This window comes from Triticum urartu, chromosome 2, assembly GCF_003073215.2.
Source record: "Triticum urartu cultivar G1812 chromosome 2, Tu2.1, whole genome shotgun sequence".
In the NCBI taxonomy this organism is placed as follows: domain Eukaryota; kingdom Viridiplantae; phylum Streptophyta; class Magnoliopsida; order Poales; family Poaceae; genus Triticum; species Triticum urartu.
Genome location: NC_053023.1, coordinates 73,679,934 through 73,702,929, shown reverse-complemented (window position 1 = coordinate 73,702,929; position 22,996 = coordinate 73,679,934). Strand labels below are relative to the sequence as shown.

At 51.9% G+C, this 22,996-nt stretch overlaps 1 protein-coding gene across 1 annotated transcript; it reads left to right on the top strand.

The window, feature by feature from the left end:
* Nucleotides 1–16,074: 16,074 nt before the first annotated feature.
* Nucleotides 16,075–18,455, top strand: LOC125535891 (protein RICE FLOWERING LOCUS T 1-like). Its single transcript, XM_048698955.1, has 4 exons — nucleotides 16,075–16,328; nucleotides 16,559–16,620; nucleotides 16,735–16,775; nucleotides 17,819–18,455. Exons 1-4 carry the CDS (start codon nucleotides 16,137–16,139, stop codon nucleotides 18,043–18,045), a joined length of 522 nt encoding a protein of 173 aa, XP_048554912.1. The 5' UTR covers nucleotides 16,075–16,136; the 3' UTR covers nucleotides 18,046–18,455.
* Nucleotides 18,456–22,996: the final 4,541 nt, after the last annotated feature.

Genomic DNA, 22,996 nt, shown 5'->3' with positions numbered 1-22,996 from the left:
CCGAAGACCTCCCCCACATGACCCGGCGCATCCAGCAATTGATTGACGCAGCCACGCAGCGACACGAGGCCGACGCCCGCGCGGAAAGCCCTCCCCCGCGCCGAGAACACGGCGCGACGTCCCGGACGCCGACTACGAGCAATACCCGCGCACAACGCGAGAAGGAGCCGGCTGCCAGCCGCAGCCGGACCCGGATCTCCATCGAGCGAGACGCGGATGGTCATCCCCGAGCCATGGAATGGCGTGGCGACCCGCCTCCGCCTCCACCCCGTGGGGAGGGATATCCCGCCCCGCCACCAGTGACGCACCCGACTCTCAGCGGCCGGCTGGGCCGCCGCGAAGGAATCGGCGAGAACGACGCCCGCCACCGGATCGACCGCCTGGCGCGATCCCTGGCGTTGGAAGAAGAAGACGATGTCGGCCCGCCTTGTTTCGGCCCCCGCATCCGCGATGAGCCCTTTCCCAAAGGGTTCTCGCTCCCAAGAGACACGCCCAAGTACAACGGCTCCGTGAAGCCGGAAGATTGGTTGATCGACTACTCCACGGCGGTTAGCATAGCCAACGGCAACCGGCGCGTTGCCGTGAAGTACATGCCCCTCATGCTGCAAGGCATGGCGCGGACCTGGCTCAACAGCCTCAAGCCGCGTAGCATCAACAGTTGGCTAGATTTCACAGAAGCCTTCATCCGCAACTTCACCAGCACCTACAAGCGGGCTCCCAAGCCCAGACAGCTCTCCTTGTGCGTACAAGGTCCCGCCGAGTCCACTCGCGATTACCTCACGCGTTGGGCCGAGCTCCGCAACTCCTGTGAAGGGGTGCACGAGGTGCAAGCCATAGAATACTTCACAGCCGGATGCCGAGAAGGCACCCTCCTCAAGCACAAGCTCCTCTGCGATGAGCCGGCTACCCTCGACGAGCTTCTGGACATAGCGGACAAGTACGCCACCGCCGACTCCTCGATGAAGACCGAGCTTCGGGTGGACGCGTCCGGAAAGGTACTCAACCCGGCGCCCAAGACGCCGGCTGGGGATTCCGGCCGACTCCCCCACTCGAACGATCACAAGCGCAAGGGCCCCGCGCCGCCTCCCGCCAGTCGGCAGGTGGCCACAGTCGAAGATGCGCCGCCTGAAGAACGACCGGCGCCCAAGAAGCCCAAGGGCGGCAGGCCGGCTTGGCAGCCCGCCTTCTCCTACGAGCAAACCCTCGACGCCCCTTGCAAGTTCCACAGCGGCGCGAAGCCGTCCAACCACACGACCCGGAAGTGCCGTTGGCTCACCCGAATCTCTAAAGGCGAAGGGCTCGCGCCGCCTCCACCTGCCGGCCCGCCGCCTCCGCCTCCGCCGCCTCCGGCCGCTCGGCCCGCAGTCGGAGCCGGGCATGACGAGTTCCCTGACGAGCAAGCAACCTACATCATCTTTACAAGCCAGCCCTAAGACCGGCGCAGCAAACGCCAAGAGCGCCAGGAAGTTGGCGTGGTCGCTGCCAACCCCGCTGGACACATGCATTGGTCAGAAAAACCCATCAGCTGGAGCCGGGCCGACCATCTGGAGGTGATGCCGTCTCCCGGCTCTTATGCTTTGGTCCTGGAAGCCACCCTTGCAACGGACAGACGCGCCGCCCGCTTCTCCCGTGTGTTGATAGACGGCGGGAGCAGCATCAACATCCTGTATCGTGACACCCTGGAGAAGCTAAACGTCAAGGCAAAGCAGCTCACGCCTACTCGGACAGTGTTTCATGGCATCGTACCCGGCCTGTCCTGCGCCCCCATTGGCAAAATCAAGATTGATGTACTTTTTGGGGACAAGGAGCATTTCCGCCGGGAAGCGATCTGGTTTGAAGTGGTGGACCTGGAGAGCCCTTACCATGCATTGCTGGGCCGACCTGCCTTGGCCAAATTCATGGCAGTTCCCCACTATGCATACCTCAAGATGAAGATACCAAGCACCAAAGGCGTCATCACCATAGCCGGTGATTACAAGAAGTCCTCCGAGTGCGCGGCGGCCAGCAGTCGGCTGGCCGAGTCCCTTGTGATTGCCGAAGAGAAGAAGATACTGGACCGAGTCGTGGCCATAGCCGGCAAGCAGTCGGCCGTGTCCCCCGACCCCAAGGAGCATGATACTCAAGGGTCTTTCCAGCCGGCCAAGGAGACGAAGAAGATACCTCTTGACCCCGAGCATCCAGAGAGGTTTGCCGTCATCGGGGCAAACCTGAATAGAAAATAGGAAGGCGAGCTCGACGATTTCCTCCGTGAGAATCGGGACATCTTCGCATGGTCCCCCAAGGACATGCCGGGTGTTCCGAGGAAATTCGCCGAGCACAAACTACACGTTCGAGAAGACGCAAAGCCAGTCAGACAACCCCTTCGCCGATTGTCGGAGGAGAAACGCAGAATTGTAGGGGAGGAGATAGCCCGGCTCTTGGCGGCCGGCTTCATCATGGAAGTTTTCTTTCCAGAGTGGCTCGCCAACCCGGTCCTTGTGCTAAAGAAGAACAACAAGTGGCACATGTGTATAGACTACACGAGCCTCAACAAGGCCTGCCCTAAAGATACTTTTGCCCTGCCAAGGATTGACCAAGTGATAGACTCTACAGCCGGATGCGAGCTGTTGAGTTTTTTGGATGCTTACTCCGGATACCATCAGATAAAGCTGGATCCGGACGACCGCCTGAAGACCGCCTTCATCACGCCATTTGGAGCCTTCTGCTACCTGACCATGACATTCGGCTTGAGAAATGCCGGTGCCACCTTTCAGTGTTGCATGCAGAAGTGCCTCCTCAAGCAACTCGGCAGAAACGCTCACGTTTACGTGGATGACATCATGGTGAAGACGGAGAAGCACGGCACCTTGCTGGGAGACCTCAAGGAAACATTTGAGAACTTACGCCGGTTCCAAATCAAGCTCAACCCCGAGAAATGCGTGTTCGGAGTGCCAGCCGGCCAGCTCCTAGGCTTCCTGGTCTCCGAACGCGGCATCGAGTGCAACCCGGTGAAGATCAAGGCCATCGAGAGAATGGCGATCCCCACCAAGCTTCGAGACATCCAGAAGTTCACCGGGTGCTTGGCCTCCTTGAACCGCTTCATCAGCTGGCTCGGAGAGAAAGCTCTCCCCCTCTACCGCCTCATGAAGAAGAGCACTCACTTCGAGTGGAACGACCAGGCCGGCCAAGCTTTTCACGAGCTGAAGAAGATGCTGGCCACGCCGCCTGTCCTCGCAGCGCCGACTGAGAAAGAGCCCATGCTCCTTTACATCGCCGCAACCAGCCGGGTGGTCAGCACCGTCATCGTAGTCCAGCGCCCATAAGAAGGCCGAGCCCAGCCGGTCCAGAGGCCGGTGTATTATTTGAGCGAGGTGCTGTCCGCCTCAAAGCAGAACTACCCGCACTACCAGAAGATGTGTTACGGCGTGTACTTCACCGCCAAGAAGCTGAAGCCCTACTTTCAAGAGCATCCCGTCACGGTCGTATGCACTGCCCCGCTAGCCGAGATCATAGGCAGCCGGGATGCATCCAGCCGGGTGGCGAAATGGGCCATCGAGCTGGCCCCCTACACGATCTTCTACCAGCCCCGCACTGCCATCAAGTCCCAAGCACTGGCCGACTTCCTCGTCGACTGGGCCGAGACCCAGTACCTGCCACCGGCTCCCGACTCCACCCATTGGCGCATGCACTTCGACGGGTTCAAGATGCGCACCGGCTTGGGAGCCGGCGTCGTCCTTACCTCTCCCAAAGGCGAAAGCTCAGATACACGCTACAGATCCACTTTGCCGCCTCCAACAACGTGGCCGAGTACGAGGCGCTCATACACGGGCTCCGGCTTGCCAAAGAACTTGGCATTCGCCGAATCCTATGTTATGGCGACTCGGACCTGGTGGTCCAGCAATCATCCGGCAACTGGGACGCCAAGGACGCGAATATGGCGAGCTACCGCTTCCTGGTCCAACAACTCAGCGGATACTTTGAAGGATGCGAGTTCCTCCACGTACCACGAGCCGACAACGAGCCAGCCGATGCCCTGGCTGGAATAGGCTCCACTCGGCAAGCAATTCCAACCGGCGCGCTCTACAACGCCTCCTCAAGCCGTCCATCAAGCCGTCTCCAGAGTCCGATTCCATCTTCGTGCCGCCTGACCCCGATGCGGCCGGGTCCGGCTCGAAGAACCGAGTAGGCGACCCCAAGACCCCCGTAGCCGGCCCGGCGACTTCGGCGGCCGGCTCGGGGACTTCGGCAGCCGGCTCGGGGACTTCGGCGGCCGGCCCGGGGACTTCGGCAACCGGCTCGGGGACTGCCACGACCGGCTCGGGGACTGCGGTAGCCGGCCCCGGGACTGCACCAGCACTACAGCCGGCGGCCGACTCCAGCACCTCACCGCCCGGCCCGCCCACCCTGGTGGCAGTAGCCACTTTGGCAGTAGAAGAAGTCGCGGCTCCGTCATGGGCTCAGTCCATCCTCAACTTCCTAGTAAACCAAGACCTGCCGGCTGACGAAACAGAAGCAAGACAAGTCCAGCGTCGAGCCGGAGCGTACACAATCGTCAATAGAGAGCTTGTCAAGCGCAGTGTCACTGGAATCCTCCAACGGTGCGTCGAGCAAGAGAAGGGCATTGCAATCCTCAGAGACATTCACCAAGGAGAATGCGGCCACCATGCGGCCTCAAGATCACTTGTCGCCAAAGCCTTTCGCCATGTTTTCTTCTGGCCGACTGCTTTGGATGACGCCAAAGAATTAGTCAAACATTGCAAGGGATGCCAACTCTTCAGCTCCAAGCAACACGTGCCGGCTTCGGCACTCAAGATCATTCCCCTCACTTGGCCCTTCGCCGTTTGGGGACTGGACATGGTGGGCCCATTCAAGACGGCGCGCGGCGGCATGACGCATTTGCTAGTCGCCGTGGACAAATTCACCAAGTGGATTGAGGCAAAGCCGATCAAGAAGCTGAATGGGCCGACTGCCGTGACGTTCATCGCAGACATAACAACTCGGTACGGCGTGCCGCACAGCATCATCACCGACAATGGCACGAATTTTGCCAAAGGATCCTTGGCACGTTTTTGCGCAGCCCAAGGTATCCATCTGGACTTAGCATCCGTCGCCCACCCACAGTCAAACGGCCAGGTCGAGCGAGCCAACGGCCTCATCCTCTCCGGTATCAAGCCTCGACTGGTCGTACCTCTGGAGCGCTCAGCCGGCTGTTGGCTCGATGAGCTGCCGGCTGTCCTCTGGAGTCTGCGCACTACACCAAACAAGTCAACCGGCTTCACCCCTTTCTTCCTTGTGTATGGTGCCGAGGCGGTCATCCCAACTGACATCGAATTCGACTCGCCTCGAGTAACCATGTACACGGAAGCGGAGGCCAAGGAAGCACGAGAAGACGACGTCGACCTGCTGGAAGAAAGCCGGCTGTTAGCCCTCAGCCGGTCTGCAATCTACCAGCAGGGTTTGCGCCGCTACCACAGCCGGAAGGTCAGGCCAAGATCTTTCCAAGAGGGCGACCTTGTGCTCTGGCTGATCCAGCGAACAGCCGGCCAGCACAAGCTCTCAGCCCCTTGGGAAGGCCCCTTCGTCATCACCAGAGCTCTAGGCAACGACTCCTACTACCTGATCGATGCACAGAAGCCGAAGGCGCGCAAGAGAGACGACTCCGGCAAGGAGTCGGAACGACCATGGAACGCCAACCTCCTCCGAAGATTTTACAGTTGAAATGCAGTATGTACCACGCTAACTTTTGTATTAAGTACAAGACAATAGGCTCCCCGAGGAGGGCTCGGGGACTGCCATCCCTTATTTATGAATGAAAAGTATCATGCTTATGACCTTGTCGTGTCATTTACTTATTCCGTCCGGCACCGAGTTCGACTAGTCGGCTCGGGGACTGGCCGACTGGAGTTATGTTAGAAGTCCTACCCGCAGTCAGACAAGTAGTGTGCCGGCTCCCAAGCCCTCTCTTGCCAAAAGTCGTAGTTCGAAGAACCGGCTGTCCGGCTGGCAAGAGTTAAAGACAGGAACGGGCGCTCACACGAAAAATGGCTAGGGACTAACGGACTAATATAACAAAAGCCGGTTTTTCGCCCACCGCCGACTGGCTACCAGAGTAGCCGGCCGGCCGGTTTCCATTCACTTCACTTCAATCCAAGAAAGCTCAAGTACTTGCCTCCCCAAAGAGGGAAGGTGGCAAAGGAAAAAGCCTAAGGATAAAAAAGCATACGCGAATGGAAACCAAACATGCACATGATAATATTTACATAAAAAGACCTCCGAGAGGCCAGCATTCAACATAGTTTGGATACACCCCCAGTGGGTGGAACTGCGAAAACTTAACTAAGATTGTTCAAAGACAACAAGGCAGGAAAGATAAAGACGGCAGGTCAAGCTGGCGGAGCGGCCGACGAGCCAGACTGGTTGGCGGAGACGGTCGTGCCGGCTGAAGGAGCGGCCGGCTGGTGAACTTCGGCTTTGTCGCCGCCTCCTGCAGAGGGCGCGCTTCCACGCGCCTCGTTGCTGGAGGCACGGTCGGCCTGAGGTCGGCCGGTTGTTCCACGAGCCGGCTCGACGTCTTCGCCGTCCTCCTCTTCGTCGTCCTCGCCTTCGTCGCTGGAGGCAATCTCCTCCGCCGAGTCCTCGCCCACCGCCGGGTTCAGCCCGAACCACTCCTCCGGCTGAGCAACACCGTCATCATCGATTTCGGGTGCGAAAACGCTGATGTCGGTGCACTCGGCGATCGTCGAAGCTCGCTGGGCGATAGCCGGCCTCACCTCCTCCAGCTCCACGTCGGCCTCCATCTGCCAAGTGCGTAGCTGGTCCAGGCTCAGCCCTGGGTACCAAGCCCGAACGAACTCCAACGCCCGCCCGGCTCTGAGGCGGGCCGCCGACGCCTTCCAAGCCTCAAAGCGACCAACCGCGACCTCCAGCCAGTCGGCAGTTCGGCTTGGGGTGCGGGGGATCGTCTCGCCGGGCCAGAGGGCGGCCAACACTTGCGCCCCGGCATGTTGGAGCCGGCGAAGCATCCGATGAGCCGGCTGCAACCGCGCCTGGATAGCCAGGAGCTGCTCCTCAAGTGTCCGGTTCGCATCCGGCGCGATGTTGGCCCCCGCCTGACGACGCGTCTCGCGATGGGCCTCAATGCTTTGGGCGGCGAAGGCGGAGTAGCCGGGGAAGTAGTCTGCACCAAAAAACGAGCAGCAGCTCAAGATAAGTCAAAAAACCCAGGCGGCAAGGGGCAAGGGAGGGCCGAGGAAGGCAGCCTACCATTGATCAAATCCTCGATCCGGCCGAAGCCCTCGTCCAGGGCTCGCCGGGTCTCAGACCAGCTCGCCGCCTCGATCTCATACTCCGCCATCAAGGCGGCTTCGCTTTCCTGCGCCGCCTGCAGGGCCACTTTGTGGCTCTCCTCTTGGTCGGCCAGCTTCTTGGCTAGGCGATCCCGTTCCTGGACCAAGGCGGCGCACTCGGCCTCCTTGGTATGAAGGCGGCCTTCGCTTCACCGAGCTCCTTCCTCAAGTCGGCGTTGGCCCCTGAAGACAAAGAAAAAGAAAAAACAATAAAGAAAGAGTCGTCAAGAAAGGTCCGACTCGACTGCGCAGCAGTCGGCCCGAATCTCGGGGACTACACCCAGTGGGTGCGCTGACGCGCCCCCACAGGAGACAGACAAGTTTGAGTACTTACTTCGGCTGTCGGCCAGGTCGTCGGTCCTCCGGCTCAGCTCCCGAGCCTGGGAGTTGAAGGCGGCAGCACGAAGGTTGTGATATTCCTGAAGGTTCAGAAAAGAGCAAAGTAAGGTAGTCGTCGAGAAAGATCCGACCCGACTGCGCAGCAGTCGGCCCGAATCTCGGGGACTACACCCAGTGGGTGCACTAACGTGCCCCCACGGAAGGAATTAAGAAAGCAAAGCGGCCAAGAACGAAGGACTCACCCGGATAGTGGCTCGCGTTGACAAGAACTCCTGGGTGAACTGCTGCAGCAGGGCGGCCTGAGCTTGCAGCCGGCTCCGGGCCCCTTGAGCCGCCACATTTAGCTCGCCAGTTCCCCCGCTGGGACTCCACTCGGACGTGGCGGTGCTGGCCGCCTCCAGATCCTCCGCCGACTGGCCTGCGCCCGCGACTCGGCGCGACTCCGGCGGAGCGGCGCCTCCCCCTGCGCGCCGGCCCGTCGCCGGCTGCACCTCGAGGCCGGCTCTGTTCTCCGGCTCACCTCCGGTCGGCCCCTCCGGCGCCGCTGACAATTGGTCGCCTTGGCCCGCTCCGGTTGGCGCTGCTGGCGGCACTTTCTTCGCAAAGGCCACAGGGTCCTCCCCCCTCTCCAACAGCGGCGGGTCTTGGACGATCTCCTCCGCCAAGGGCAATGGGGTGTCGGGGGCTACGGCTCGGAGAGGAATGGCGAGCAGTGGAGGCTGGTCGCGCGAGCTTTCCGCCTCCGTCTCCGCGGTAGCCGCCTCCGTCTGGGACTTGGCCGCCGCGTCGGCCTGCTCCCTCGCCGCCTGGGCGGCCGCCTTCTCCGCCGCCTCGCGCTCCTCTCGCGCTTCGCGGGCGTTCCGCTCTGTGGCCTCCCTAAGATCGGCGCGGGGGTCCACGCGGCGGGAGCTCGAAGACCCTCCGGCCGGCCCCACGACGGAGCCGCCCTGGCCCCGCTCAAGGGAAAGCGGCGCCCTGCCCAGCAAGCGAGGAAAAGTTAAGAAGAATATTCGAAGAGAAAGAGAATGATGACGAACATGCGGCAAGGCAATTGAAGACTTACGCCGAGACCGCCTGAGGCTGCTTCACCGCCTTGCGGAAGCGGGCCGCCTCGTCTCTTTTTGTCGCCGCGGTGGAGGGCTTGGACTTCTTCGGCCGACTGCCGAAGAGGCCTAAAGCGGCCCGGCGCTTCTGCGCACCGCCAGCAGCCGGCGCGACAGACGAGCCCGCGCCCTGATGGTCGGCCGCCGGCTGGCGCCGCGGGGCGACTTCGGCTTCGAAATCGTCCGGCCAGTCCTCGAAGCTCGCGGTAAACCTTGAGCCTCCAGGCTCGGCACTATCCCCCACGACGGCGTCTTCCATGGCGGCCGCCCCCAAGTCCGGGTCGTCAACGTCATCCACCGTACGGTCGGGGGCGTACTGGCGTTCAATCCCGGCCGCCCCGGCCGGCGGCGCAAGAAGAGGGTTCTGCTCAAAAGAACCGACTGGTCAGAGGCCGGCCGTCATGAAGCCGGCTGACGACAAAAAGAAGATAAAGAAAGAAACTTACCACGGGCGGAGGATTGGCGCGAGAATACGGCGCCTTGCCGTATTGCCAGTCCCCGGCGAGCTTGCAGTTGGCGATGTAATTAACCATGAGCGCCACCTCCGCGTGGGGCATTTCCCATGTGCTCAGCCGGCTTGGGTCGAAGCGGCCGCTCATCTGACACATCATATGGGGCCGGCTTTGGAGAGGGAGAATCCGGCGCTCCACGAAGGCGGCCACCAAGTCGGCCCCGCGCAGGCCTTCCGACTGAATCATCACCCGGAGCCGGGAGATGGCGGCGTTCCCGGCCGGAGACAGTGACCAGGACCGGAAGCTCCACGAGGGCTGCCTCCCAGCCGGCGGGCCGGCTACGTAAGCTGGCAGGTTGATGTAGTCTCCTTGCTCGGCGACGTTCTTCACGTAGAAATACGATCTCTGCCAGACCTTCACCGACTGGATCAAGGGGATGGGCGGGAACGGGTTGTTCTCGCTCGCCCTCCTCATGGCGATGAAGGCCCCGCAGGGGGCGGGCACGCCGGCGACGACTGTGCCGAGCTTTCTCTGGAAGAACTCTCCCCAGAGCTCCAGCGTGGGGAGCAGCCCCAAGAAGCCTTCGCAGAGGGAGACGAAGGCCGACAGCAGCATCACCGCATTGGGCGTGAGGTGATGCGGCTGGAGGTTGTAGAATTCCAGGAAAGAGCGCAGAAATCCGCTCGCCGGAAGGCCGAAGCCGCGCAGGCAGTGCGAGCGGAAGATGACCCGCTCGCCCTCCTCCGGTGCCGGCGAGATCTCCTTCTCCGGCACCAGGCGGACCTGTACGAGGTCAGCGCCGGGCAGGCGCCGAGTCTGGCGGAGGAACTCCACATGGTCGTCATGGACGTTGGAGCCGTCCCACGAGCTTGACAACGCCATGGGAGCGAGGCGGTGTAGAGACGCGACGGCGCTGAGACGGGAAGCTGCGGCGGCAGCGAGAGGAAGAAACGAGGGTTAGGAGGGGCGGAGCGGGAGAGAGTGTGCGAACCTTTGTCGCTCTCCCTCCTCCCCCTACTTATAGGCTCACGTGGCGGAGCCGAGGAGGCGCGACGTGGGGAAGCGTGGGGACCGATCGTGCCCACTCCCCACGTCCCGCGATTATTGAGCCTTAACGGCGAAACAAAACTGCCTCGAGAAGGCGAGCGGCCCCTGTGGGCCACGGAAGATCCGCGCCCGGACCAAGGCTCGCGAGTGGCGGGCCCGGGCCTGCGGCGGCGTCCCGTCGCGCGTGTGCGCTCGCAGGATCTCGCTGCCACGTGGCCGCGGGGGGGCCCGTAGTCAGCACGCAGGTCCCCCCTCCTCCCGCCTGTAAGACGCGGGGCTCTCTGAAGTCGGCATACGCCCGCAAAGCCGCCTCTTCAGGATGGGAAGCTGACCAAGCTTCTCGTCCCCCTGCTCGCCTCGGAGCTCGATCAGCTTCGGGGACTACTGTCGGAGTAAATAGCCATGGGTAGCCTAGCCGGCTTCCCCTGGCCCTTCTGAAAAAATTTACGAGCCCGCCTGGCTCTCAAGAGTCAAATACATGGGGCCGCCTTCCCCGCGCTGGCTGCCACCCAGGCCGGTTCTCGGAAGGCGGTCCGACTTTAGCCCTCATGAGAAGGCCGACTCCAAGAAGCCGGCCATGAGAAGGCCGACTCCAAGAAGCCGGCTTCCCATAAAGCGGTCCAGACCGTACCCACAAAAGTTTGCACCCACCTAACGGCAGTGCGACGGGGCGTGGCTACAGAAAAGCCTGCCACCCCCGAGTCCCGGAGCACGCCTGGCACAGTGCGCCGTACGGGGTAGGCATGACCCGTCCGGCGCGGCACTGTTGCCATATTGACCCTGACATCACCCACGACAGGCCGCCAAGCGTGGCCCACAGGCGGTGGGCCCCTTTGAGCAGAGAGACGCCCGAAGGCGGCCACGCCTCCAACCAGTCGGCCCAAGACAGAGCCGGCTCCCCGCAGCCGGCTTGCCGCCTCCCTCGAAGAAGACGCCCCATTAAGGAGACAAGACGCGATAAGGCTACAGCGATCGCCTGACAGGCGGCGGTACTTTAGCCACGCTTACCACGATGAAGCTCACATCAACAAGATGAAGCCACAGTAACCAGCCGCCGACCAGGCCCTGGACAGTGGGGCCTGCCTGTCGACCAAGGGGCCGGCAGCCGGCGGGACCCGCCAGTCGGCGGGCCCCAGCAGCCGGCGCAGGAGCCGGCGAGCGCAGTCACAGACGGCTGGGCCCCGCGCGCAGTCGGATTACCATTGTACCCCCAGGGGGTAGGCCTATTTAAACCCCCCGGGGCACCCATGCAAAGGGTTGAACCCCCTGCTAGTTCTAGACACCACACAAGGAGAAGAAGCAGGCTAGCCGTGCCCTTCTTCCTCCTCCCCCCAAATAGCTCAAGGAGCGTTGTGTAGCTACTTGATTCATCTAGTGAGCATGCGGAGACCCCGCAGAGCAGTAGTAGGGGTGTTATCTCCCCGGAGAGCCCCGAAGCTGGGTAAGATCCGCCGGCGTGCATGTCTTCGCCTTATCCCGTTTCCAGGCACCGGCGATGTCTTACTGGCTCCCACAATGATAAGCCACCCGTTGGCATATGTCGCACCTACCACCCGACAGAATGAGCCTCGAATCACTCGGGGGTGGTCTTGAAGATGGCCACCACACATTTACATAGGTCTCCGTAGTATACCACAAGCAAGGAAGCTTTCAGGAGAAGCCAACAGCTCCGATAAGCACCGGGGGAGAGGCTAGCGAATGTTGGCCACTTCAATGTAGACATAGGTCCAACCCATTTCTGCAAGGTGCTTATAGCACCTAAGTTCGATTTGCTTTCGATCTTCAATTCCTTCCGTGAGGACATGAGGACCGTCCCACATGAAATCGTTCCAAGGACAGACACGGGCTGCAGCGGGAAGGTCAAGCACCGGGATTTTAATGGGAGACTTTCCATTGATCAAGGGTGGGCTAGCTTCACCATAGCTCACAAGTTGCAGACCAGGTACTTCCTCACCTTCAAGGTCCGAACTGACAATAGTTTGAGGGTCATTATCTTCGACGAACAGACCGTAGCAAAAGCCGAAGAAGATGTGAATCAGGAAAAGGCATTGAACTTCATAGACAGACTTACCAACTGATGAGCCAAAGTAGCAAATTTCTTCTTCCTGGGGAAAAGAAATAACTTCTGGCCAACATAAAGTTCCAGCAACCTTTTTCCTAACCTCGGCTCTGATGCATTCCTCCTAGCTCGAATATGAAACCCTAGAAGACGGATATGGGAGCCCAAAAAACGAATATGGGAACCCAGAGAACGTTCGACGCTAAGGTGGTGTTTAGGTGTATAGTCAGCACGACCCAACACTTGTCATGATCGAAGAGTTGTAACCTCTGTTTGTGAGTTTTTTGGTCCTAGTCTAGTAATTGGCAATTATAAGTTCATGTTGTGGGTTGTCGTGTCATAAACCAAGATTGTACTTTACAAGCAATTCATAAGAAGTGTTTCATACAGTCTGCCTAACTTCTGAATTGCTTTTGGCCTCTACACCACCGGCACAACAAATCATCCAGTGATATATAGTACTTCTACCCCAAGGAGAGTTATCATGGAGACGAGAGGCAATACGACGAAAAAGGCGGATAACGCAACGAAAAAGGTGGATAATGCAACTCAACATGAATATTTTAAGAGTAAGAAAAACATGGAATTTTGTTGTCCAGCTGGAACCAATCAAGGTGGTGTATCCATTGCTGTGAGATGTCGAAGACAAAGGAGGGGGGAGGGGATGCATGGAGACGGAGTAGAGCTCTAGGACTACAATTGTCTTGGTGTAGATGGCTAGAATTTTTGATTGTTTGTACAATCCGCCCTGAAGCCATCAGCTCCCATGTTCAAGGTTAATGATTTCGCCCATGTGAAAGTTCATATCTAGAGTGTTTAGCCTGGCATGATTCAATCAGGCACGACGGCGATCTGCATAGCTGGACAAAAAATTGCACGCAAAGCCACCATGTTCTATATAACAACCGCAAAAAAGAAAGTAGAGTGCAATTAAAAGGTTAGCATGGCCGTTTGCTGGGAGAATAGGAGTGGCAGCAGCCACGGTAGCAGCCGATTCTGGTCAAAACGCCGGAATACGTGCGAGCTAGGGCAGTGATCAGTGGCAGTTTGTAGCTTTGTTATGGTCTCTTAGTCTTCATCTATAATAAACAATTTAAAAAAGTTCTACCAGTCTTTGATTATGCGATGCAATTGCACACAACTAAGATTTTAATTAATAGATGAATCAAGAGCTAAGGTTTGCAAGGTGCAACGAGCCAACGATCGATCTACCTAGAACCGTCCCTATCGTAACTGAGAACACGTTGGCAGATAAGGTATAGGGTCCAAACAAGGCAAGAAAGGTGAGCGAAAAGAGCCGATCATGGAGAGAAGGTTCTTTCGGATGAGGTCCCGTCGATTTCAATCATTGGCCTCAGAAAACTAACTTCCGTCATAAATGCAAAAGCATAAATGCAATTCTGCAATCATGAGTAGTGTACTGGTATCCAAAATTACTTGTCGCGAAAATGGATAGAAATGGATTTATCGAGAACTACAATATGTCTAGATACATCTATTTTTCCGACAAGTATTTCTGGATAGAGAAAGTAGTACTAATGTTGTAGTATTAGGTCAATGTTGAGGACGCAACCCCCAGCCCCAAAGACATCCAGGGTTCCTCCACGCCATCATACCCCTCCATCGGTAGATTGCCAGCCTCCTCCTTCTCCGTCGGCTTTGCTGGTGAGGGTGCGCGAGGAGGCTCGATCAACCTATGGATTCGTAGTTTCCTCCACCTTGGGGCATTAGGTAGGTCTCCGCTTTTCCAGCGATTCGCCCTTTCCAGCGATGGTGGTTTTGCAGTGTTCAAAAATGGTTCCTTCGGCTTCTTCTTTGGTCCTGACATGCCGTGTGCCATCGGATCCAGTGATGAGATTGTACAGACATATAGGTCTTCACGAATTTGGCCCTTCCGGCGGTGGTGGCGGAAGTGTTCGATGAAGTCTCGGCGGCGCCGTCCTGCAGAGCGGACAACATGGTTGTGCGTTTTAGTTCTTCGGGTCCAGTTCCGACTGATAAAGGTTGGCCAACCTCGGCCTCGTCAGCGCGCGTGTGAGATTTTTGTTCCACGACTCCGTCTGGCCGGATCTGGGGCGTTCTACATGCCCTCTTTGATGTTTTCTTCTACAGGGCAATGATTTGCTACGTTGATCATGGCCGGCCGGTGGCGTCTTCTGATCTACATCAACAACTTCTCGGCCATTGCTTTTACAAGCTCCTGACATGTTTGCTAGGCCCGGAGGTGGCAACGAGTTTTGCTGATGGTGCTCGGTCGGTGGATGCAGGAGGAACAAATTATTTTTACGCCCCAATGATTTAGACGTATTTTTTATTTTTTGTAAGGGTATTTTCCAAGGGCATGTGCTACTTAACATATGGCTTTTGGCATTTTCACGAAAAAAGTAATGTTGTATTAGAACTTACTTTGCGCAGAAGCCTTTAAGAATGATCTTGTATTAGATTTCTCTAAGAAATGCAAATGTTTTTTTCTATTTGAAATAAAATTATGTTTTCATGATTGAAAACCACGAATACATTTCATTGTCCCTGCCAAAAAGAAGAAGAAGAATGCATTTGATGTTATAATTTGTATGGATGCAGAAGTTTGCGTAAGTTTATTGCCATATGTATCGGACCGGTAGAAAACAAACATGTTGAATTATGCCGGCGATTTTTAAATGACTCAGGTGGTCACATTTTTTTTCCATATGCAGGAGTTTTCATGTACCATAGCCATTCGTTGCTTTCTTAGAGAATGGAATACTTCCTTCCTCCGGGTTGCCGTCTATATCAGTTAATATTGCCATATTTTTTAGTTTTGTGGGACAAACTGAAGAGCTGTTCGAAGAAGGCATCGAAGCATCAGCTGCACATGCCACATCCAAAGGTGCATGAGCTCATGGGCACAAACCTCGTGCTGGAATATGTTCTCAACAGTAGTGATTCTCTATTTGTACATGTTAAGCATTATCACTCTTCATAGCTGTATGTTAGATCCATCAAATTAATGAACTATTTTTTTTACAAATGTGGATTTATGGGTGCATGCGTGAGTATACAGTTAAGAAGAAAATGATATACTGACAAACACTACTACCGAAAGCAATATTTTTAGAGAAAAGGCATAGATAAAAGCAATATTTTTACCGAAAGCAATATTGAACATGCATAGATAAAAAGCAACAAATTGAAAGGCCTAAACACCACATATGTTTTTTCCACTTGTACATGTCTACTCCCTGTCAGAGTTAAATTTAATGAGTATAACAGCACTCAATAATATATATATATATATATATATATATATATATAACACTGATTGTTCGCTGTAAAGAACCAAACAGAAGATCGTAACTTGCGTAGAAGTACTATATCAAGCACTGGGGCCTGATCGACACCGAGCTAGCCAAGTAATATATCGCCAATTGCCAATGATACCATGTAAAGTCAGAAGTAGAGATCTTCCTCGTGGAATTTGATGCATAGAAGAACAAAAGATATATAATTCCATATAACTGATATGGAAAGGATATATGCGATTCCCAAACATTTGTTACATATGCTCTTATCGTGAGAAGGAGAGATGGCGCTGAGAACATTAGCAAGACGAAGGAATAATGTCTAAAATGCTAACAAGTAGAAGGGCACCTTGTGGAAAGTAGATCGACATAGTGATATTCTAATTATTAGAACGCGAATCACACGTGCATGTGTGTGTCTGTCATCTTAGAGCTCTCTCAAAGACTATAAATAGTCCCCAAACCCATGTAATTTCTCAAGCTTTTGTAGTTTGATAGTGTATACACTTGCTCTGAGACTCCAAAATATTATGGCGAATGACTCCTTGACAAGGGCACAGATAGTTGGAGATGTTCTAGACCCATTTGTTAGCTCGGTGCCTCTAACTGTGATGTATGATGGGAGGCCTGTGTTCAATGGCATGGAGTTTCGCTCACCAGCAGTCTCTCTGAAACCCAGCGTTGAGATAGGCGGTGATGATTTCCGTGTGGCCTATACTCTAGTAAGCCTACCACTTTGAACCCGTAAGAGTACTCCATTGATGGTAGGCCATACGTGTATGGCCATGGTGTGAACTTGAGAGAGCTTGGGAGACTAATGGCTTCACCAAACAAGCTCGCTGTTGCATGTTGCTTGAACTTGTTTGTTGGTAGCCCATGTTGACCATGTGCTTGTGTAATTTTTATCCCCTAACATGTTGACCATGTGCTTGTGTAATTGTAAATCAAACAGGTTATGGTGGATCCTGATGCGCCTAATCCCAGCAACCCAACCCTGAGGGAGTACCTGCACTGGTAAGCCATTACTCTTACATGTTTTGTCATATTTTACCGCATGCACGTTTTTGTTGGGCCACAACTATATGTTGATGGACTGCTCTAATTTTATTTTACTTTGGGTATGTGCAGGATGGTGACTGATGTCCCATCATCAACAAACGATAGCTTTGGTGAGTACATCAAAATTAGTTTTCCTAATGCTCAGGTTTTCATTCAAACTTCTTGCCAAACGGTTCATGTTAGGTACTAGCTAGTATCTCAGGTGATGTTCCATAGTCACGCCTAAGCTTATACTTAGTGATTAAACTGAGATATTGTATATTTTGATATATGTTTTTCACTTAATATCTTAATATGCGATACACCTTAGTTAACAAAGCAGTAGATCTGTATAGTGTGTATAAGACGATGTTAAATCAAAATAAGTATGTGGATTAACTAAAAGTGAGTTCATATGTTTATTATTAACACATAAATTTAATGATTTCATCTTTAGGATGTATGAATTGTATTGCTTTGTGATCATATTTGTAAAAAAAGTATGATGCAAGGAAATGGTTTCTTAATTATTGCAAAATATTTATCAAACACGGTTAGACATTTCACATCAACTAGTGCAATGTTGCAATGGTTGCATAAGGTACTTGCGAAATGCTTCTGAAAAATATATTCTCTGCAAATAATTTGAGAGGTCTTTGTCATGTTGTTCATTTTTTCAGTACTTAATTACTCGTCAATATTGTTTTACACATATGTATATTTAGTACCATGCGACTTTGCCAAATTAGCATACATTGGTTTTTCTACATGGCAAAACACATAATGTTGCCATATAGCAACTGCCATTTTAATGCTCAAATAATACAACATTTTATGATAGACCTTACGTACTTGACGTCCATTTTCTGTGATTATAAGTAACCAACTACCAACTCGCCCGTGTTAATTAGGGTAGGAAGAGAAAATCTGGCATGTACTTCAATAGTAGCTTCAATCAGTGAACAAAATAATACATGCATGCACGCCCTTGAACCGCTTTATAGTTGCTATTTTCCACATATCCCACCTTACTGCAAAATAGTACAAATTAATGATACCAAGAAAGGACACAAATGCAGTAAAAACCACAAAAGCACATGCTATTTATTCCATTTTCCTGGGAAAGCGCACGCTTAACCTATCTGAATTCCCTTACTCTTTGATGAACTGGCAGGAAAAGAGATCGTGCCATACGAGAGCCCAAGCCCTACCATGGGCATCCACCGCATGGTGCTGGTTCTGTACCAGCAGCTGGGGCGGGGGACGGTGTTCGCGCCGCAGGCACGCCAGAGCTTCAACTCGCGCAGCTTCGCGCGCCGCTTCAACCTCGGCAAGCCCGTCGCTGCTGTGTACTTCAACTGCCAGCGTCCCACGGGCACCGGTGGGAGGAGGTTCACCTGATGTGTCAAACTGATCGACCAGCAATGATCCTCAGCCCAGCCGACGGCAATGCTTGAGCTCACCGGTACCTGATACTGTGATAAAGATATCTAGAGAAGTTGGAATAAATGTACTGGAAGGTTTATGTCTGATCTATCTAGCTGGTTGATCAGCCATGGCCCAGCTCGAAGGCAGTAAGTTAAGCTCGAGCTTTGCCGGTACTTATGTCTGCGTGCTTACTAATACGTACACACATGATAGCCGCATCACACGGTACTTAGCTAGACGAGTTGGAATAAAGTACCTGTGTTTGTACTTGTAGACTCTTAAGTAAAGTGCCTTTGCAAGGATGCGTTGCTACTTATCAATAAGGAATGTGACATTATGCCACACCTTGGTAATGAGATATGTGCGGTTGGTTGTTCTGATCTTCAGTTTGAGCAAAATTATTTTGTATTTTTGTGAGTTAGATTAGAACAACCACGAGCATAATGTTGGCCGACATAGAGATCAAAGTGATGACACGTGCACAATATACCTCTATCATGCCACAAAAAATTGAAATCAAATTTTCGTCCAAAGATATAGAACTGCGAATTGTTCACACCAAATTTGAACTTGGTACATACAATCTACCAATGCATTTTTCCTTATTTGTTCTCATGGTGTGCATTGAATTTATTTTTGGACTCATGGCAAAACTTCTCGAAGACTCATGTCACGAGATGTAGTTTGGCGGATGCAGCTTGTAGGACACCGGTGGGCTACAAGTCGATGGGTTGGGGATCCCAAGGTAGATTTCGGTAAAGCAAAAACAGTCGTGTTATGAGACTTAGGTCGAAACATTTAACAACAAGGTTCCCGGGCGCCCTTAAATTCCTTGGGAAACACCGTCGTGATGTTGTTTTCCTTTCTTTCCTCAAGGCCCAAGCTAACAGAAATCCTTGGTCGAAATGTTCTTTGATGGGACGATGGTGGTGCTTCATGCACCATCCCCTTCGTGGGAAATTGTCTTGGAGCCAATGTAACCGATGGCTGGTGGCTTGACCATATGGAGGACAGATTAGTTTCCTAGATCCATTGGCATTGCAACTCGGGTGGCAGAGAAACTGATGTTAGTGGGGCTAGGTTGCATTACAACCTTCTACGTCGATTATTCGACTTCATTTGGTTCTCTCTGGGCACCCCACTCATTGGGGGCGAAACGAAGCTCCGATGTCACAGGACACATATGGCAGTGGCAATGAATTGCAATGAGTGGTTTGGTGGGTGGTGTTCTCCAATTATTGCAATGGGCTTTGTCAGTGGCAAGCTCTTGGTAATATCTCCTACGAGGCCCGTCCCTGAAAATCAGTATTCTCCTTGTCCTCTCGTCGACTCACTATTTGGTTGGGAGCAACATGGTTGTTGTGTGTCTATGGCAGTGTTCGGTGCGTATGGTTTTCTTCTTTTGTGAGGATGAAATCTATGAATCTTGAGAGACGACGAGTGATGAGATGATCATGTTTGTTGGTGCCCCGGTAGATGTATGTTCTCAGCATTGCGTTGTTGGCATGTTAGGGTGGTATCATATCTTTAGATGAGTTGTGATCATGATTTTTGCTCGTTTTTCCTCGTATTAAACATGCAACTCTTGCCGTCTTCGGTTTTGCTAATTCTTTGTGCTTGAGAATTGTCTATTTCTCGACATATGTCTCAGAGCCATCAATCCAACATTGATATGTGTGCAAATCCCCACTTTTTGAACTATGAGAACAAGTTCTAAATCATTTTGTATTAGACCAAAACAATACTACTACCTTCGTCCGTATGTATAGGGCATGCGCGTGCTTCTAGACGGCCGATTTGACTAACAAAAGATGTGTTATATGGCATCAAAATCATATGAGTAGATTCATCTATGGATGAAGTTTCTAAACGTATATTTTTTGCCACATGTAATAAACATTTGGTTAGTTAAATTTGCGACCTAGAAATACGTGCACGCCTTGTGCACCCAGATGAAGGGAATAGAAGGCAGTGAAGATTTTCTTAGATCCGTATGAACAAGAAATAATATTTTCTCATTTGATTGACTAATTCGTAGACAGACCCCTCCAGCTTACTTAACACATAAATAGGTAAACTGGCCACTATGGCTTCAAAATTCGTTTTTTTGTGTGTGTGTGGCAAATGCTAGGGTCAGTAAGTGGAGACATCCTCATGGAAACATCTTCCATTTCCCTTAAGAAAGATCTTCCGCTGCTATTCTCCGTGACACCACTATCCCGCTGCTATATTGTGACCAGTAAAGTCGCCAACTGACAGCGATATGCGAGGTCTTCTTCTTCCTCAGCCGGCTGCTGCTGACTGCGTAGAATATGTCTTGCGATGAGGCCATGCATTGTTATTCGTTCGTGACAGCATGCATCCGACCGGGCATTTTGCTGCATGCAGCCTGCATTGTTGCATCTTTGACTGCGTGTGGAATAACATGCAACATCAAATTCCCTTCAGCAGAATGTTGCTCCTCCTGGTCAAATTCCCCGACTCCTCGTGTCGCTGGTCGATTAGCGCATTGAAATTGGAATTGGAGTGTTACGATCGAGATGTTTGCGATCGCCACCGCCGATGTTTTGGAGCCCGAACAGGCAATGTGGAAAGTTGGTACTAGCTTTCAAAAGGTTCCTGTTGTCCCACCCATTTGATGGATAGATTGTGGGCAATGTGGTCACTGGCCATCACGAGGATCACTTGTTTCAAGCTAAAAGAAGCTAATTAAGGAGCACGAGTTCTGCGTGCGATTCTGCGTGCCCGGCTATCGATCGACGATGCGTATCAGATGCTGTGGAACATGATGGCTGGTAGAGGCTTAGAGTGGCAGTGGGTGTTTGTTTGATGTTGAAGCTCAACCTAAATACGTGCTTGCCCTCTGTATTTGGTTCAGGCTGGCAGTACTCGGTACGTATATCCACTTAGCTTAGATAACAATTGTTGTATTCATTGTAGAACGATTGTTCTTGGTTCAGAAAAATAAAAACAATTGTTGCAAGCGCACGGCTATAGCCACCAGGGGCACCCGCCCGCGAGTAAAAAAAAAACAATTGTTGTATGCTCTATGTGCTTGTATGTGGGGCAAGCATAGGTATACCTATAGCGGTAATAATAATAATAATCTAGGTATAAGTTTCAAAACAAGAATATTAGTGAAAAATTAAAGCTTAAGATAACCACAACTATATGTCCATAGACTTCAAAGTGTATGCCTATATGTATACATATATACAGTAATCAAAACCGATGCTCTCATAGAGCTTACAATAATCACTATCCATTTCTTCGACAAGTATTTCTGGACGGTTGGAGTACTAAATATATAGACTGCATGATCTGTGCTTAGAGAAAAGCAAGAGATAATATCAGTATTTCATTTGGTTTCAAGGGATATTAGTATCTCCAGCTTGGAGGATTAAATAATTGCCTTCAATGCCTAATGCGTTAATCTTTGGGGCGTTTTCCTTGAGACATAGTCTAACCACAGTACTACAGTATTACATATGTTTCTAAAACACTAGCTAACCGGCAGTACCATGTCTAGAATTTCAGTTGTGCTCCGTATCCTTATGTTTAAATATCTAATAAATTATAAATTTCAGATTTGATTTCATTGGTGTACCTGTCCAGCATTTCTCGTGAAAAAGCAACAGGTCTCTTTGATTCAAAGATTTTCATATGAATTTTGGAGGATTATAGGTCTTAGTATTTTTCATACATGGGTTATTTTAATTTGTAGCTTAAATTTTGTAGTATTTTTCTTAAGAACTCATGTACACTATATTTCACAAGATTTTTTTCATCCACTCAAACCGCTTGACAAAATCCAGGGCAATCAAATAAACTTTGGTACAACGACATGGAATCCAGCTTTTTCCTAAGTCAACTGTCATTAAATTTGATCAAGCTTACATAGAAATGTATCTGCAACCTCCGTTAATTATAAGATTCATCGTAAATGTATGTTCATATTATATATATATTTAATAATGTAAATATTATCATATTTTATGCCTTCTTTGGTTTACAAGAATTTGTAGGAATTCTACAGTATATCATTTATGTAGGAAAAATTGTTTTAGAGCTCTTTGATTTGCATGTATAGAATTATATTCTCATTCAGGGCTTGTTGAGTTGTGCTCTGAGCGGAACCCTCTCGTACTATGTTGTGTCCTACTATTGCGTGTGTGTGCGGTGTGAACATTAGTAGGACCTTGTGGTTCTGGTGGTTTGCTTTATATATAAAGCGGGACGAAAGTCTTCTTCGATAATTGTATTCTCATACATGATTGACTCTTATCCTTCATATTTCAGAGGAAAAGAAACATTAGCTTAGACTTAATGAAAAAAATCCAATGAGAAACCAAATGGCATCTCTTTTCTTTTCTCTATCACTAGCATATATGCTTGTGTGTTGCAATGAGAAAGAAAATTGGCGTGTCCATCAAAACATTCATCAGCGCGTTATACACCCTACGACGGCGGGTAGGCGGAGATGTAGACTTACTTTTCTCGTAAAAACAAAAGTTGAATTAATAGTCCAACCCTTAGAGTTCAGAAGAGTTAATTCTAAAGACAAATTTGGCAGCCGACAGGTAGGCGCACACCAAGATCTAGACTTGCTTCTCTCTAAAAAAAATGGATTAAGACTTCAAAAGAAATAATTTTAAAGATAAATTTGTCTTTCTATTTGGACTCTGAAAGGATTTATTAAACGCAAGGAAGCCGCGTGGCAACCATTGTGTTTTGCTCGGTTGAAATGGCCCCGACCACCATAGATTCTCATGAAATCTCTTATTGGCACAGACTTGTTAGCTAGCGGTAAATTTAAATTCTTCATTTTCCCTAGCCACATAGACGAATTTAATTTCTTCGTTTCCCTCAAATAAACGGAACCCACACCACATCCTCTGTTTGTTGGTGGCTCAGCTTTGTTAAT